The sequence below is a fragment of the Pimephales promelas genome, chromosome 14 (genome assembly GCF_988280905.1).
Source record: "Pimephales promelas chromosome 14, fPimPro1.hap1.1, whole genome shotgun sequence".
NCBI lineage: Eukaryota > Metazoa > Chordata > Actinopteri > Cypriniformes > Leuciscidae > Pimephales > Pimephales promelas.
This window is the reverse complement of record NC_142782.1, coordinates 13,721,547-13,740,336: the sequence shown is the minus strand read 5'-3', so window position 1 is coordinate 13,740,336 and position 18,790 is coordinate 13,721,547. Positions and strand designations below refer to the sequence as shown.

Below are 18,790 nucleotides of genomic sequence, written 5' to 3'. Positions count from 1 at the left end.
AAATTCTGTCTCAAGTAAAATGCCTTCACAGATTTCAATGTTCTCTTTCACTGTCTTTAAATTATTCAGCACACAAAAAAACATCTCAAACATTTATAAGTTCATTCTTAGAGGGAATGCGTGCGTGAGAAGTGTGACCTCCCTGTTTGGCATAAAGGACTTAGTCAAGATAGGGAATCAAAGCATGAAGACACCACAGTCTCTTTAACCGGGATACACACTGACATGATCCAGGAATTAAACCGAAAAAGACAGTCTTCCAGTAATAGCATTACAGACATGACATGGAACCAAGCCTGAAAAGAGCAGATCGGATAAAAAATATATACTGTATAATATAGAGGGGTGAAAAACCCAAAGCTGTCAGGAACAAAATAAAAAAATAAAAATTCTCATTTGTTTCTTCCCTTCTCACATAAAAATATGAAAAGGAAAAACTGCCAAAGACAAGATCGAGATACAGAAAGTGCTGCTTGTGGTAATGGGAATAATAAGGCAGAGAGTTGGTGAGATGGCAGTAAGCTGAGCATGTCATTATGCATTCATTGAGATTAGGTTATGTCATCTCTTGCTCTCTTATAAAAAGAGTGAAATAAGGAGGAAGAAATGAGGGTGGAAAGATGGTGCTTACAGTGAATGAATACCGTCGGATTGCAGTAACCGTGTTGCGGCGGTTGGACATTGAGGGCAAGCAGATTGGTTAATTGAAAGTGATCTGCTAATGAGGTAAATTGACTATGTTGCTAATGTCTGCCTGTCTCTCAGGGATGGCACAATGGGGGCTGAGTTTCTCACGCTGACTGTAATGGTCTCAATTATGTGGTTGTCTGAAACAGTGTGACTGTGGCTGAAAGGTTAAGGACTCGGTCTGTTTCTCTTCTAATGAACCTCCTCCCTGAACTGTCAAACCCAATGCCCCTCTGTCTCCTTCCTCAGCTCTTTGACTTCCCTTCTGCCGCCTTTATAAGCTCCTCTTCATGTCACATTCTTTCTATCATACATGGTAGAATGTAGAAAGGAAATGAACCATGGTTAAATGTAGAAAGGAAAGAATATGAAAGAAGAAATTAATGTGGGAATGAAGAATGGAGGCAGGAAATAAAAAAAAAATTACTAATAATAAAGTCATGATGTGGACACTTAAAATTACCCATTAAAACCTGGATAAAATTATATAATTCGATAATAAAATGTATGTGAAATTTGGGGGCCACTACTAAATTTAAAAAATTGGGAGAAAACATTAGTAAAAAAATTACAATTGGAAATTGCCAAAAATATTTTAGGGGTTGACCGAAACACACCCCCTGCCGCCTGCAGGGCTGAGCTAGGCCTGTACCCGCTGAACATTGAGATCCAGAAGAGATGTGTTCAGTTCTGGCATCACCTCCATCAGTCTGATCCAGAGTCAGTCCAATACAAAGCCCTCCTCGCCAATTAAAGCTCAGCAGAACCTCATCCTCTACACACACTCGCTCTTCAACTCGTCCATCAGACTGCACTCCCCAATGACCACAGCTAACTATTATTAAAGAGATCCACACCTAAAAGACACTCATGATAAATCACTAAAAGCACATTTTGACCTCCAAAATAAACTCCAATGTTACTCGACCCTCAATAGAACCACTAAATTGGCCAGCTATCTATTTATTAAACATTTTAAAGAAAGACAAATCCTCTCCAAACACAGACTAAGTGACCATGAATTAGAGATAGAGAGAGGAAGACATAGACACACATGGACAGAGAGAGAGCAGAGGATTTGTAGACACTGTGATCTTCTGTCCCAAATATACCAATATTGGAGAAACTTTTCTGCCCAGATTTGAATCCTTGATCCCATCATTCTCTGATCTGAGTGACACTGAGAAAATGTTCTTCTTACTCGGAGAAGATGATAATACAGCTGCACTAGCTGCTAAATATGTGTTAGCTATTCACAACACCAGATACAGCTAATTGTATTTATTCATTTATTAATATATACTGTGTTTATTTATTTACCATGCTACATATGACATGATCTATATGACATGATCTATACATATATGTTCTGTGTGTTTGTTCTATTATTTAAATATAATATGTTGATGCTTTGGCAACATTGTGTTACGCGGTCATGCTAATAAAGCTATATTGAATTGAGTGAGTGAGTGACTGAGTAAGTGTATGTTTCAATGTGACTGAGTGAGTGTGTTTCAGTGAGTGAGTGTATGTTTTAGTGAGTGAGTGACTGAGTGAGTGTATGTTTCAGTGAGTGAGTGACTGAGTGTGTTTCAGTGAGTAAGTGAGTAACTGACTGACTGAGTGTATGTTTCAGTGAGTGAGTGAGTGAATGTTTCAGTGAGTGAGTGAGTGACTGAGTAAGTGTATGTTTCAGTGAGTGAGTGAGTGAGTGAGTGAATGTTTCAGTGAGTGAGTGAGTGAGTGACTAAGTGTATGTTTCAGTGAGTGAGTGAGTGAGTGACTTGAGTAAGTGAGTGAGTGAGTAACTAAGTGTATGTTTCAGTGAGTGATTGAGTGTATGTTTCAGTGAGTGAGTGACTGAGTGTGTTTCAGTGAGTAAGTGAGTAACTGACTGACTGAGTGTATGTTTCAGTGAGTGAGTGAGTGAGTGACTGAGTAAGTGTATGAAGAGTTCAGATGCAAAAGCCTCTAAGTGCCATTTGAAATTTTCTTCTAGAATGATCATTTTTATCAAGCTTGTACATTTAAGTTCAGTGATTTCACTTAAATGGCAATGATAATTACCTATTAATTGTTATTTAAGTGAAATTACTGAACTTAAATATATAACTTTGATAAAAATCATCATTAAAGAAGAAAATTTCAAATGGCATTTAGAGGCTTTTGCATCTGAACTCTTCGTATGTTTCAGTGAGTGAGTGAGTGAGTGAATGTTTCAGTGAGTGACTGAGTGACTGAGTAAGTGTATGTTTCAGTGAGTGAGTGAGTGACTTGAGTAAGTGAGTGAGTGAGTGACTAAGTGTATGTTTCAGTGAGTAAGTGAGTAACTGACTGACTGACTGACTGACTGACTGAGTGTGTTTCAGTGAGTGACTGAGTGTATGTTTTAGTGAGTGAGTGACTGAGTGAGTGTATGTTTCAGTGAGTGACTGAGTGTATGTTTCAGTGAGTGAGTGAGTGTATGTTTCAGTGAGTGAGTGACTGAGTGTGTTTCAGTGAGTGAGTAACTGACTGACTGATTGACTGAGTGTGTTTCAGTGAGTGAGTAACCGACTGACTGACTGACTGACTGAGTGTGTTTCAGTGAGTGACTGAGTGTATGTTGAACTGAGTGAGTGACTGAGTGAGTGTATGTTTCAGTGAGTGAGTGAGTGAGTGAGTGTATGTTTCAGTGAGTGAGTGACTCTATGTTTCAGTGAGTGAGTGACTGAGTGTATGTTTCAGTGTGTGTGTGAGAGTGAGTGAGTGTATGTTTCAGTGAGTGAGTGAGTGAGTGAGTGAGTGAGTGACTGTATGTTTCAGCGAATGAGGGACTGAGTGACTTTATGTTTCAGTGAGTGTGTGTGTGAGTGAGTGAGTGTTTCAGTGAGTGAGTGACTGTGTATGTTTCAGTGAGTGACTGAGTGTATGATTCAGTGAGTGACAGTGTGTGTGTGTGTGTGTGTGTGTGTGTGTGTGTGTGTGTGTGTGTGTGTGTGTGTGTGTGTGTGTGTGCGTGTTTCAGAGGGTGGGTGAGTGAGTGACTGAGTGTGTTTTAGTAAGTGAGTGGGTGGGAAGGAGAATGGAAAGCAGTAAATCAAAACAAAAGAGAGAAGGATGATGAAGGAGTCACTGATTGAGTGAATGATAGATTGAATGAAAGAACAAATGAATGAAAGAAGGAAGTAGTGAGTGAGGGATGGATGGATGGAGATGATGGATGGATGAGAGAATGGAAATGAGTGAATGAAAGAACTAATGAGAGAAATATGGATAGAGGAGTCACTGAGTGAAGGATGGATGGATGGAAAGGAGTGAATGAGAGAACAATTGAATGAGAGAAGGAAGTAGTGAGGGAGGGATGGGTGGATGGGGAAAGAAAGAAAAGGGAGGGATGGGTGGATGGGGAAAGAAAGAAAAGAGTGAATTAAATTAATAAAATTAGGACAATAAGGATGGAGGAAGCAAATAACGAAAGATGGAAAGAAAGCAGGGAGGAAGAAAAAATGAATGATTGGATGTTGGGAAAGATTGAAACAATGAATTAAAGATTTGATATAAAGGAATAATTGAATGAAATAAACAAATCTAGGACAGACTTTATAATAATTAATGGAAAGGATAGGTGACAGAGACAAGGAGTGACAGAGAATGAAAGAATGAATAAATAAATGGCAAGAAAGAAGGAAAGAACAGATGAACGATTTAAATGTAATAAATGAAGGATTAAAAATGAACCAATGAATGGGTTGAGTGAATATATGAAAGAAAAAAAGATAGATTTACAGATATGTATGAAATAAAGAGTGATTACCGGTAACTGAAAGAAGGAAAGAAGAAACATGAAGGAAGGATGTAGATAAGAATTTAACCAATGAATGAAAGATGAATAGTAAGGAGTGAATGAATGAAGTCTGAAACCATGACTGGTGTATGTATGGAAAGAAGAAAGGAATGAATGTAAGAATACATGAATGAATGATGGGCTGGGCAGATACAATAATTAATTAACTATTAAAGAGATGGAAAAGAAGAAAATATAAATGAATGAATGAGGGGTGGATGGATGGGAAAAGAGGAGTGAGTGAAAGAATGAATGAATGAGTAAATAGGAAAGGAAAGAATGAATGACAGGAAATGAAGGAAGGATAAATAATGAAAACAAGGAAGGAAAGATCAGATGAATTAAAAATAGAAAAGGGGAGGATAAAAAGAAGCAAGGAATGACAACTGAATGAAAAAGTGAATGAATAAATGTACAGTAGAATGGAAATAATGAAGGAATGAATTATTGAATGATGGATGGATAGAAATTAAGGAATGAAGGACAGGTGGTTTGATGATGATGGAAAGACGAAGAAACGAGTGAATGAAAGAACCAAAGAATTAATGAATAATGAAAAAAGAAATGAGGAAGGAGGAGGAAGAAAGGAACAGATAAGATAATGAATGAATTATAGGAGGAGGGTGAATGGATGGAAATCAAAGAAGAAGGGAATAGAAACAAATGAAGGATTGAATCAATGAATGAATAAGTGAGTAAAGGTGAGTGAAAGAACGAATGAATGGATGGAAGGAGGAGGAATAAATGATGAAAAGAACAGAAGAATGACCTAAATGGATTAATGAAGGGAGGATAAATATAAAGGAAGGAATGACAATTAACAAACAAGTGATCAAACATGTTAATGACTGAAGTACAGAAAGAATGAAAAGAACAAAGGAATGAAAAAAAGACAAATAAATGAAGGACTGCGCGGCCATCATTTAGTGACGCTTTCGGTAAAGAAATGACATACTGCAGTATCTCCGACTCCAATATGTGGCCTGACTAGAACAATGCAAGGCAATTATAGTATAATAATAATTATATTACCATAAAAAATGCTATAATCTTTAAAGAGGCATAAATGAAGGAAGGAAAGAGTGAGTGATGGAAGGCTGTTTGTTATGTCTGTGCTGGCAGGAATCGGAGATCCTGAACACTGCAGTGCTGACCGGGAAGACAGTGGCAGTGCCAGTGAAGGTGGTAACGGTGGGCACAGATGGGACGGTTACAGACGTGTCAGACGCTGTGCTCTGCCAGTCCACTGATGAAGACGTGGTTAAGGTCAGTGTGTTCTTCCCTCCTTTAATTACAATAATTCACTCAAATGAACCAAAGCATGCGGCGTCATGCTGACTTTTAATCAAAATGATAGCATTCAAATGAAGCTCACAATACATTTCATTCATACTTAATGAAGTTTTCCCAATGATTAGCAGAGGTGATAATTATTCATCATGTAGGGACACAGACACTAATTGCAAATGCTTCAAGAATCAGTCTGAACGTGAACGGAACTGTTTGGGAGTCTGACAAGACGTCATGTCTTTGTGAAAAAGAAGTACACTTTAGCATAGTTTTAAAAGAGTACTTATTATGGAAATAATAGACTTTAAAAGATAATTACAATGAGTGCAAACTGAATGTAATGTTTTCATGCACTTCACGGGTTGGTTCACCCAAAAATTACAATTCTGTCATTTACGCGCCCTCAAGTTGTTCCAAAGTTGTATGAATGTCTGTTGAACACATAAGAAGATATTTTGAAGAATTTCGGTGACTAGACAGTTGACGGACCCACTGACTTCCAAAGTATGGGGAAAAATTCTAGAAGTCAATGGGGTTCATCAACTGTTTGGTTACTGACATTCTTCAGAATATCTTCTTTTGTGTTCAGCAGAAGAAAGAAATTAAAAATCTGGATCATTTTGCGGGTGAGCAAATGATGACAGAATTATTACTTTTTGGTGAACTATTCCTTTACTTGGAAATGTTAATTGCTATTAAATGACAATGCATTTTAGTTTGAAACTCTATGATATGGAATTAACTGAACGTTGGAATGCTGTTTGACACGAGTAGGACTTGAGTACATTATTAATATACATACAGACCTACAAATATGGTTAAACTGTACCGCTGAATGTACTGACAAGCATATATGGTTACTAAAATACACTTTAAAGCTGCAGTCCGTAGCATATTGGGGGTTCAAATTTATCCGAAATACATATTTGAGAAAATACATAACCAGCCAGTGTTCAAAACACTCTGCTTGCTGTAGCTCGATTCAAAGGGGTAAGATTGTAATAATGTTTGGTTACACTTTATTTCGATAGTCACTTTAGACGTTCTACTAATTATAAGTAACTTTTCAACTACATGTCAACTAACTCTCATTAGAGTAGTAGTATATTATAGTAGACTGTCAGTAGACTGGTAGGTTATGGTTAGGTGTTAGGGTTCGGGTTAGGAGAATAAGTTTACTTGTAGTCGCCAAGTTACTTATAGTCAGTTGAATGTCTGTTGGGGGACCAACAAAATAAAGTGTTAGCAGATATTAAGCTGACAATCTACTAATCCTCTAATGACAGTTAGTTGACATGTAGTTGAAAAGTTACTTTTAGTAGGTAAAATGTCTACAGTGGACTATCGAAATAAAGTGTCACCTAATGTTTTTAACTCCAGTGGTACTGGTGGATTTCCGTGGGAGATTCGAGCATGTCTTTGCATCATTACATCACATATGTACACATAAAGAGGATTCTCGGCTGGTCAGCTATATTGAGTCATTACGTCACATCTGTACACATAAAGAAGAGTCTCGGCTAGTAGGCTATGTTGAGTCATTACGTCACGTCTGTACACATAAAGAGGATTCTCAGGTAGTAGGCTATATTGAGTCATTACGTCACATCTGTAAACATAAAGAAGAGTCTTGGCTATTAGGCTATATTGAGTCATTACGTCACATCTGTACACATAAAGAAGAATCTCGGCTTGTCGGCTATATTGAGTCATTACGTCACATCTATCCACATAACGAAGAGTCTCAGCTAGTAAGCTATATTGAGTCATTACGTCACATCTATCCACATAACGAAGAGTCTCAGCTAGTAAGATATATTGAGTCATTACGTCACATCTGTACAAATCAAAAAGAGTCTCGGCTAGTAGGCTATATGGAGTCACAACTTTACATCTGTACAAATGAAAAAGAGTCTCGGCTAGTAGGCTATATTGAGTCATTACGTCACATCTGGACACATAACGAAGAGTCTCAGCTAGTCGGCTATATTGAGTCATTACGTCACATCTATCCACATAACGAAGAGTCTCAGCTAGTAAGATATATTGAGTCATTACGTCACATCTGTACACATAAAGTAGAGTCTCAGCTAGTAGGCTATATTGAGTCATTGCATCACATCTTTACACACGAAGAAGAGTCTCAGCTAGTAGGCTATATTGAGTCATTACGTCACATCTGTACACATGAAGAAGAGTCTCAGGAAGTAGGCTATATTGAGTCATTACATCACATCTGTACACATAAAGAAGAGTCTCGGCTAGTCGGCTATATTGAGTCATTACGTCACATCTGTACAAATAAAGAAGAGTCTCGGCTAGTCGGCTATATTAAATAATTACGTCACATCTGTACAAATAAAGAAGAGTCTCGGCTAGTAGGCTATATCTCTATCTATATCTATATCTTGCCAGCAGCCATATCACCCTGTAGCCCAAGACTGCTTGCCCACTGAAGCTAAGCAGGGCTGAGCCTGGTTAGTACCTGGATGGATGACCTGAGAAAGCCAGGTTGCTGCTGGAAGAGGTGTTAGTGAGGCCAGCAGGGGGTGCTCACCCTGTGGTCTGTGTGGGTCCTAATGGCCCAGTATAGTAATGGGGATACTATACTGTCAAAGAGCTCCGTCCTTCAGATGAGACGTTAAACCGAGGTCCTGACTCTCTGTGGTCATTAAAAATCCCAAATTTGTGGCCTCTGTCCATCATGGCCTCCTAATCAAGTCTCGGCAAGTAGGCTATATTGAGTCATTACGTCACATCTGTACACATAAAGTAGAGTCTCAGCTAGTAGGCTATATTGAGTCATTACATCACATCTTTACACACGAAGAAGAGTCTCAGCTAGTAAGCTATATTGAATCATTACATCACAACTGTACACATGAAGAAGAGTCTCAGCTAGTAGGCTATATTGAGTCATTACATCACATCTGTAGACATAAAGATGGAGTCTTGGCTAGTATAAGCTATATTGCGTGTGAGGATGTTGGAGGTGGAGATTTATAGCCTTTTCTCACAGTACTTGATATAATTAAACATCAATTTGATGGCGGATCTAGAAAGGTTTGAACGACGATCACCAGTGACAACAGATTCACCCACTGTAAAATGCAAAAGACCGGACTCAGACTTTGGAGTGGTTACAGAAAAAAAGAGACTGCAACCGGACCCATGCGAAAACAAGGATACATATCGGAAGGACATTCCATGTAGTCACGCAATGCTGACGTTGTTAACATTAACAAGTTGAGAACAAAGTACAATTTGCATGGTTTTATGTAACATGATAAGCGATTTTTAGATTTAATCAGCGTGATTTACTGCAATGTCAGAACCAGAACAAAAGTGAATGTTACTTGTTCAGATGACATTTTCCAGTGAAAATTGTTGTGTTGCTCATACTTCCAAAAAGAAAAATCTGTGATGTTTCGAGGTACAACTCACGTAAAGTTGATAATTCCACGAATGACTGCAATTGCAGATTTCGAACAGAGATGGCGACAAAGATGGAAAACTGCGGACTGTAGCTTTAATGTAATTTCTGTCATAACTTGTTGTATATTTAAATATATTTGTAATTACTCATTTGTAATGATGACATTGCAAATTAGTACATTTAAAATGTTATAAATTAAGGTATGAAATATATCAACTAATATTATGTACAGAGCAAGTGCAGTTTTTTTTACTTTAAGTGCATTCAGTAAAATGAAGCATATTTCTTTTTCATGAAGGGAAGTTCACTGACCATTATGTCCATTTTTTTTTTTTTTTTTTTTTTTTTTACTTTTCAATGCCTCCAGCTGGATCTCGGTCACGAATGAGCACAAATTCAATCATAGCGTATATAATTATGATATGTTTGATTACGCATGAGACGAAATCTGCTGAAGCTTGTTTCTAAACAAGATTGGGTTGTACAATTTGGGCTTTTTTTCTGGAGATGATAATTTGTGTTTGACAGGCCTATTAAGTTGAGGTTGTTTAGACATGAAATTCTCTCATTTTAAATGACCCGAAAGACTTGTACGCAATCAGCTTCCACTGTGGGAGTGATTTAATGCCAGCGACATTCGTAAGAATGTTTTTAATTGCTAATTTAAATGTGTTTCTTCACAGTTAAAAACACAGCTGCTTCAGCTAAAACTCTCTTAAAAGCATTAAAGGCTTTGGTCGTGTGCAAATGATCAAAACGTTGTATAATTTTACATAGACCACAGTGATCCAACTTTCAGCCGAACATTTCATTCATATTCATTTTAGCTTATCCCAATTCATACTGTGGCTAAAGATGTGCAAATGACTTTAGATATGCTATGCAAACAGAATGTGTGCAGTTAGGAACTATCTACAGTACCTGAGATAAAAAAGACTTCTGTTGGCTTAATCTAATGTAGTCAGGCTGATTCACTCATTAAATAAGCAGGTAATATAACAATATAATTTAGATGTCACCACATGAAGCACATATTTTGGCTTCAGTCAAAGTTTCCTTCCAGTTTAACTGTGAACTGTTAACTTTACCAGTGGCAGACGGGGGAGTGTTTGTGAAACCGGTAATTATTTAGTGAAGCTTTCGGTAAAGAAATGACATACTGCAGTATGTCCTATGTGGCCTGACTAGAACAAAGCAAGGCAATTATTTATTACCTGCACTGTAAAAAAAAAAAAAAGCTATAATTTACTGCAAAAGGCTGGTTTTTTTTTTTGTTTTTGTTTTTCTTTTTTGTAATGAATGTATTAGGTACACTTCACTAGTACTGGGTTGGACCCCCTTTTTTTCCCTTCAGAACTTCCTTAATTATTCATGGCATTGATTCAACAAGGTGCTGGAAACCTTTCTTTAGAGATTTTGGTCCATATTGACAGGATAGCATCAAATAGTTGCTGTAGATTTGTCGGCTGCACATCCCAAAGATGCTCTATTGGGTTGAGATCTGGTGACTGTGGGGGCCATTTTAGTACAGTGAACTCATTGTCATGTTCAAGAAACCAATTTGAAATGATTCGAGCTTTGTGACATGGTCCATTATCCTGCTGGAAGTAGCCATCAGAGGATGGGTAAATGGTGGCCATAAATGGATGGACACGGTCAGAAACAATGCTCAGGAAGGCCGTGGCCCAATTGGCACTAAGGGGCCTAAAGTGTGCCAAGAAAACATCCCCCACACCATTACACCACCACCACCAGCCTGCACAGTGGTAACAAGGCATGATGGATCCATGTTCTCATACTGTTTTCGCCATATTCTGACTCTACCACCTGAATGTTTCAATAGAAATCGAGACTCATCAGACCAGGCAACATTTTTCCAATCTTCTATTGTCCAGTTTTGGTGACTTGTCAACCCATGTGAATTGTATAGCCTCACTCAGTGACTTGTTATTTTAGCTGACAGGAGTGACCGGTGTGTGTCCTTCTGCTGCAGCTCATCTGCTTTATGGTTTGACATGCATTTGGAGATGGAATGTGATTGTGTGATTAGATATTTGCTTTAACAAGGTATTGAACAGTAGCCAGACAAATCACTGTAAAAAAAAGACCTAAACACAAGTCAAATACCAATTTTAACATAATTTCAGTAGCTCATTTGTTTTTACAATCATAACAAAGACGTGCTGTGGAGACTGAGGCATAGAATAAAACATTGCAATTACTCAATCAAACCTCAGCTGACCATGTGAAAATATCTCTATGAAACATGAGCGGAATGACAAATCATTTTACTGAAGGGGATTAATGTTAAATATACAAGTGTGACATCGTAGCGCAATAATGGCTCTCTGGGTGTACACACTAATGCGTAATGGATTTGCTTTCATCATAATCCCTGTAGTGGGTTAGAAAGATAACCGATTTGATATGAATTTTCTATTTCCTTGGAGAGTCCTATGTGTGCGTGTGAAAGAACTCGATAATAAGAGAAGGAACTAGTTGATATAAAGAGTGTGACAGATTTGAAAATAGTTTGTTCCCCCGGAGATTGAAAAGTAAATGCAATTTTCTTCCTATAATCATGACCTCCAATTTGGATATTGGATCATTATTTACAATGAGGATCATTTTCTCTCAATTAATTTGAAACATTAACCCATCAGCCTGTCAGTAGTCACAACAATAGATAATTAAAGAAAATAGATGTAATGCATAATAGGCTAAATTACACAGTCTCTATAGCTAAACTGCAGTGCCAAAAATGCTGAATGGCTATCTTGTGCTGCATTATATGATGTTCTTACATGCTAAATAGAAAACATTAGCATTTTATCTTTATTAGTGAATTTAGCAGGGCTACAACTTTTCCGCTAAGCTTTTTTTTTTTAAATGCTTAAAATACTAAGAGGAGACCGTTATTTAAATTAAAAAAGTAAAGTAGTTACTGACATGAGGTTTGCTGACATGAGGTCACATGTTTTGCATGTTTCTAGACATTCTGGTGGCTTTGTTTGATCAGTTTTACTGATGTAATCAACTTCAATAGCATTCTGTGACTGTGCTTACTTGTCACACAACTCATTATGTCATAACTGCAGACTGCAAATACGTCAATTCTGCTTTTGTCGCAAATTGTGACGACGTTGGCAAGTAAGGTCATCCTGACAACAACTGTAAATCAAAGCGCCTGACGTTCTTTGAATCTTGTCACAAACAACTGGATCAATTTCCAACTTCTGAGATCTTCAATAGCAAATAAGAGTGTTTGGTAGTTGACCTTGATTAAAGTTTGTAATTCTCATTCAACATATTTCAGTTTTAAAATTCTTGAAATGTATCCACATTTGACATTTGTCTTACACTTCCAAACAATGAGTTCAGAGCATGTGCTTATTTTGAGCTGTTTTTGTTTCCCTGCATATTTTTCTTCATAATAGCCTTGATTACTTTTTTCTCACTGTTCAGAAATTCAAACAATCTATGATTTATAGCATCAAACCGTTGGGATCGGAAAATACTTTTTAAATGTTTTTGAGAGAAGTCTCATTTTCTCACCAAGCCTGTAGTTATTACACCAGTAATAAAACATTAATATTTTTCTATTATAGCAGTTTAAAAAAACTTTTCACCTAAAGGATTACTAGGTATGCCATACTAATACTGTGTTTGACCCCCTTTCGCCTTCAGAACTGCCTTAATTCTACGTAGCATTGATTCAACAAGGTTCTGAAAGCATTCGTTAGAAATGTTGGCCCATATTGATAGGATAGCATCTTGCAGTTGATGGAGATTTGTGGGATGCACATCCAGGGCGCGAAGATCCCGTTCCAACACATCCCAAATATGCTCTATTGGGTTGAGATCTGGTGACTGTTTTAGTACAGTGAACTCATTGTCATGTTCAAGAAACCAATCTGAAATTATTTGAGTTTTGTGACCTGGTGCATGAAGTAGCCATCAGAGGATGGTTACATGGTGGCCATAAAGCGATGGACACGGTCAAAAAAAATTCTCAGGTAGGCCGTGTCATTTAAACGATGCCCATTGGCACTAAGGGGACTAAAGTGTTCCAAGAAAAAATTCCCTACACCATTACACCACCATCACCAGCCTGCACAGTGGTAACAAGGCATGATGGATCCACATTCTCATTCTGTTTACGCCAAATTCTGACTCTACTATCTGAATGTCTGAACAGAAATTGAGACTAATCAGACCAAGCAACATTTTTCCAGTCTTCAACTGTCCAATTTTGGTGAGCTCTTGCAAACTATAGCCTCTTTTCCCTATTTGTAGTGGAGATGAGTGGTTCCCGGTGGGGTCTTCTGCTGTTGTAGTCCATCCGCCTCAAGGTTGTGTGTGTTGTGGCTTCACAAATGCTTTGCTGCATACCTCGGTTGTATCGATTGGTTATTTTAGTCAAAGTTGCTCTTCTATCAGTTTAAATCAGCCGGCTCATTCTCCTCTGACCTTGCATCAACAAGGCATTTTCACCCCCACAGGAAGAATGTCTAGGGCTTTGCAAGCCCTAGATATGGTTGTGTGTGAAAATCCCAGTAACTTAGCAGATTCCGATATACTCAGATCGGCCCGTCTGGCACCAACAACCATGCCACACTCAAAATTGCTTAAATCAACTTTCTTTCCCATTGTGACATTCAGTTTGGGGTTCAGGAGATTGTCTTGCCCAGCAACTGCCATGTGATTGGTTGATTAGATAATTGCATTAATGAGAAATTAGTGTGCAGCATACACCTGGATGATGCGACGGCAGCCATATTGCTCCAGAACGCCCACCACACACCAGCTTACTGGTGGAGATGAGACAAGTGATAAAGCCAATTGGTTTATCTATATATGGGGATTATTAGGAGGCTATGATTTACAGGCCACTGGGCAAATTTGGCCAGGATGCCGGGGTTACACCCCAACTCTATCGAAAGACATCCTAGGATTTTTTGTGACCACAGAGAGTCAGGGCCTCAGTTTAACGTCTCATCCGAAGGCAACACATTTGTGATGCTTATTTTTATAGATTATTTGATGGATAAAAAGAACATAATTTATTTGAAATAGAAATCATTTGAAACATTAAAAATGTTTTTATTGTTAGTTTTAAGCAGTATAATGCATTTCTGAATGTTAACTTCTCTTAAAAAAGTTGCCGTTATTGATCCTGGGTAGGGTTTCTAGTTCTATTTCTAGTTTTCACCATGCTTTGCATAGTGAGAGTAATAGAGTAAATGTTTAAATGGCATATTATTTTATGTGCATTTGAGCAAGATGTTTAAAGTTCCATTATGTTGTATTTTAGGCCTTGTCATTCACGTTATTGTTTGAAACCGCATCTTTTCCTCTTCGTTTTGGCCTTCCGTCCACACTGAGATGGCGTTTTTGTAGATTTTGCAAATGTAGACTTGCTCTGAAAGTTAGTCTGGCAAAGAGCTCATTCAAGCCCATTTGAAATCGCGGCACCAATCAGAAACGTTGTGGCAGGCTATACACGATGACGACAGCGTTGGGATTTTGAAGCAGATTTTTTAGCCTACATTTCAAAGATGGATGCCGCCATCGAACAGCATTTGTTAGAATCCGCTATCTCGTCTGTTTTAAGCGATTTGAATGTTTTCTTTTTGTTAAAAACCGAGCAAAGAACAACAATCGGAGATGTTTTTCCACCGGTCGCCGCTCTTCATACGTCATCTCCTTCATCGCTCTGATGTGTTTTAGGTCTACCTGTGACGTCCATTGGTGACGCCCCTCTAGAAATGATTTGTTTATGACGCTTTGCCAGACCATAACTCAGTTACAACTGAGAGTGGTCTAGTTTTAACCAGGCTAGCTTTTTTCCTGCAAAAATTTTATTTTTTTGAAAAAGCTTTCCCAATTGGATAAATGTGAACACGCCATTATCTCGTTATAGTGTGTCGACTGTAAAAACTGAGGTGTTTGAATACGATGATGCATGTTTTGTCACGTGATGCATATTGAACCGATAGACGTGTTCATACAGCAATTGTGCCTGTAATGTTTTTAGACATTTCAGTGTGGATGAGAAACTTTTGGAAAATGCTTGAAAACGGTAGTGTGGATTGTCGGTGAGCATTTTGAAATAAAAAAAAATTACATTTTCAAATGTATTCGGATGAATTCAGACATAGCCTTAGAAGAATTTCTGTTATGTTATATATTTGGAGTTGTTGTGAAGAGTGGAGCTTGTGCTCAACGACGGGTGGATGAAGAGTGTGATGTATGTTGCTTTTTCAATGAGCAATTACTCTGCAAATGTTGTTAGTAGCTAGTTTACTCTTTGTTGTGCCAACACAGTCTCATGAAGATGCGTATCTATACTACGAGTGTCATTTCTCGTGGCATTTATACGCCAAAAGTGTTTTTTTCGTGTATATGGTACGCACTAAAAAACCCTGGGTTAGGTTTAGGGGGGAGGGGGGTGGGGAGTTCGTGCGTATTATACGCAAAAAAGTGCGTATCATATGTACGCGAAAATCGCGTGCCAAATACACGCAAAAACTGTTTTTGGCGTATAAATGCCACGAGAAATGACATTCGTGCCATAGATACGAACTTTCATGAGATCGGGCTATGTACAGTGAATAATTGTAGAGTTAATATTTGCATTTACCATGCTAATATGTGCTGCTTCTTGCTACTAGTATCTGCTAGAGGTTATTTGAGTTTGATAAAATTATTGAAGTTTACTAAATTAACAGACAGGGTCCAGATGAACTAAACAGGGAAAATTTGCATGAGAGCACAATTCCATAAAAGCACAGACTGGAAGTCCTGTGTGTAATCTACTGACGACACACAAATTTAAGAACACAGGCGCAGCCAAAACATTTCCGTAATGACCAACGCAACCTACCAAGAGCAGCGCAAATTTAGCGTCTGGTTTAATACGTGCTTTTTCTTGGACGGCTAATGGTGCTGCCAGTAAACTGACTAGCGCAAACATTAGTAAATTTTCATGATTCTCTCCTCCCATTTTAAGTCTGAAAGGCAAACTCCTACAAATGCATATGCAATAAGTTTGGATGCAAAAAATGCAAAAATAACCCTGTCCACGTTTATTCAGCACTAAGTTTTCACTGCTTCTCTTTAGTAAATCACCAAAAGAGGGTTTGCACTGGCCCATTGAGATCGCGTATTGCTGCTGCTGTTGATTATTGTTGCTGTAGAATAAGTATGAACTTGCTACTGCTAATAGATACATAGATATGCTGCTGCATAAATAGATATACGTACATAAATCCTGTTGCAGATCTAGGCAGGTGGAGCTGTGGGAGGTGGATGGTTTCAGAATATCAGCAAACACTGAACCAGACTATTTAAATGTTGAGCAAGCAATCTCATTGGATGCAGGATCAACAGAAGCCAATCAGCTTGCGCCATGCAGTCACGATGTGATTGCTTGCATTTTGCATGTCAAGGACCTATCAGCTTGTGTCCTCTAGAGTTTCACGCCTGAGCTAGATTTTTCTGCTGCGTAGGATCAATAAATAGTCTGGTGTACAGGGAGAGAATTTTTCAATATAGTATTTCCATAATGAAGTTCAAAAGAGCCGGAAAAACACATTATAGTATCTACTTCAGTATAAAAATAGAAAAAAGCCTCTTAGGCCAAGAGTGCTCTTGTAGGCAACACAACTTAATATAGAAACATAGCTGTTCAGATTTTGAGCAATGATGTGCATAATCAATAGATGATGTTAGTGGCTGCAAATACCGTAATGCACTCTGGAAATAAGCTATAGTGAAAACTTGTGTGCAATATCAGCAGAGTTACATTAGACACATACAATAATAGAGTCCAATCAAACTGGCATCTTTGAATATATTAAAAACTGAAAGACTGCAAAGGATATGCAGTAAAATTTATTGACCAAACCTTTGTGTGAAAATGGGTTTGTGTGTATTTTAGTGGGTTTGTGTCTATTCGGAATCGATGATTCTTGGGCCATATACCATGACACTGTATAGAGTGTGAAAGAGAGCGCACAGGGGAGTGTTATCTGGAATTCTTTCAAAGGAGCCAGTAAGTCGTTTGATGTAAAGCACTATTGGAGGCCAGTCAGGTAAAACTGATGACCGCATAAAAAGGTGAGTTTAGATTACCGCTTCTCCTGAACGGATTGACACAAGGAGCTACATTAGTAGTCCAAGCGTGTGTCCAGCGGAGCAGATGAAGTGTTTAATATAAATAGGAGGAAGTAAAAGTTGAATGTACTTTTCTTGGATGCATTTCACCTTCGATTATAAATAACTAGTTCCTTCAAGAAGACCCACACAGTTGTAGTTTAAGACCTGGTTAATTGTGCTGTCAGACCTGCTCAGTCAAACACGTGTACGGCCCTCTCGTTCCCCAGATGACTGCTTGATTGGATGTGTCTGACAGGTAGTTAATTCTCCAGACTGAATAGTCATGGCTGCAACATTGCGGTGGGAGATTCCCCAGTCTGTGGCAGTGATTAATGATGATGGCCTATGTGTTGTGTGTTTGTGTGCCTGTGTGTGTCCGTAACAATAGATTTGAGTTAGTGATGTTGGAATAGATGAAATGTACCATATTAATCATAGCAATTACAGTGAGCTTGCTGGAAATTAAGCAATTTACTTTTTAGTAGAAAGTTAGTTGTCAAAAAAAGGGCAATACAATAGTTTCTTATGCTCACCAGACTGGATTTATTGGATCAAAAATACAGTAATAAAAAACGACAATATTGTGAAATATAATTAAGTTGGCTTGAGAAAGCCAACTTACTGAAATCCTATTTAAACTTATTATTATTCTTCTTCTTATTTTTCTTACCCAAAATTTTCTGACTGCTACTCCTCCTAGAGCTTTAACTCTACAAACTCCAAACTCGGGTCAGACCTTCAGACTGTTCTGACTCGAGTTGCTATATCTTTTTAGACTGATTCGACTTTCAGATTTCTTAAAAATTTATATTAAAAATCATAAAAATCCCATTGACTTTCATTGCAGCATGGTCAAATTGAGCCAAGACTACGGTGGCCCAATAGCGTACAACAAAAACTCAAATCTAAATTCCCTGAAGCCCTAGACTCAATTAAACTACCATTCTATATGTACTAATGATCTATCTATCTATCTATCTATCTATCTATCTATCTATCTATCTATCTATCTATCTATCTATCTATCTATCTATCTATCTATCTATCTATCTATCTATCTATTCTTCTACCTAATCTTTCTTTCTAACTAATCTATCCATCTTTCTTTCTAACAAATCTATCCATCTTTCTTTCTAACTAATCTATCCATCTTTCTTTCTAACAAATCTATCCATCTTTCTTTCTAACTAATCTATCCATCTTTCTTTCTAACTAACTAATCTATCCATCTTTCTTTCTAACTAACTAATCTATCCATCTTTCTTTCTAACTAATCTATCGTTCTTTCTTTCTACCTAACTAATCTATCCATCTTTCTTTCTAACTAATCTATCCATCTTTCTTTCTAACAAATCTACCCATCTTTCTTTCTAACAAATCTATCCATCTTT

At 37.8% G+C, this 18,790-nt stretch overlaps 1 protein-coding gene across 3 annotated transcripts in view; it reads left to right on the top strand.

Annotated features, from left to right (window-relative positions):
* Nucleotides 1-18,790, top strand: part of LOC120479909 (transmembrane protein 132C) — a 468,276-nt gene that overhangs the window by 404,449 nt on the left and 45,037 nt on the right. For all 3 annotated transcript variants that reach the window (XM_089119453.1, XM_089119452.1, XM_089119450.1), the window contains one exon: nt 5,636-5,779. In XM_089119453.1, the coding sequence (XP_088975579.1) occupies nt 5,636-5,779 (144 nt within the window). The remainder of the gene's footprint in view (nt 1-5,635; nt 5,780-18,790) is intronic.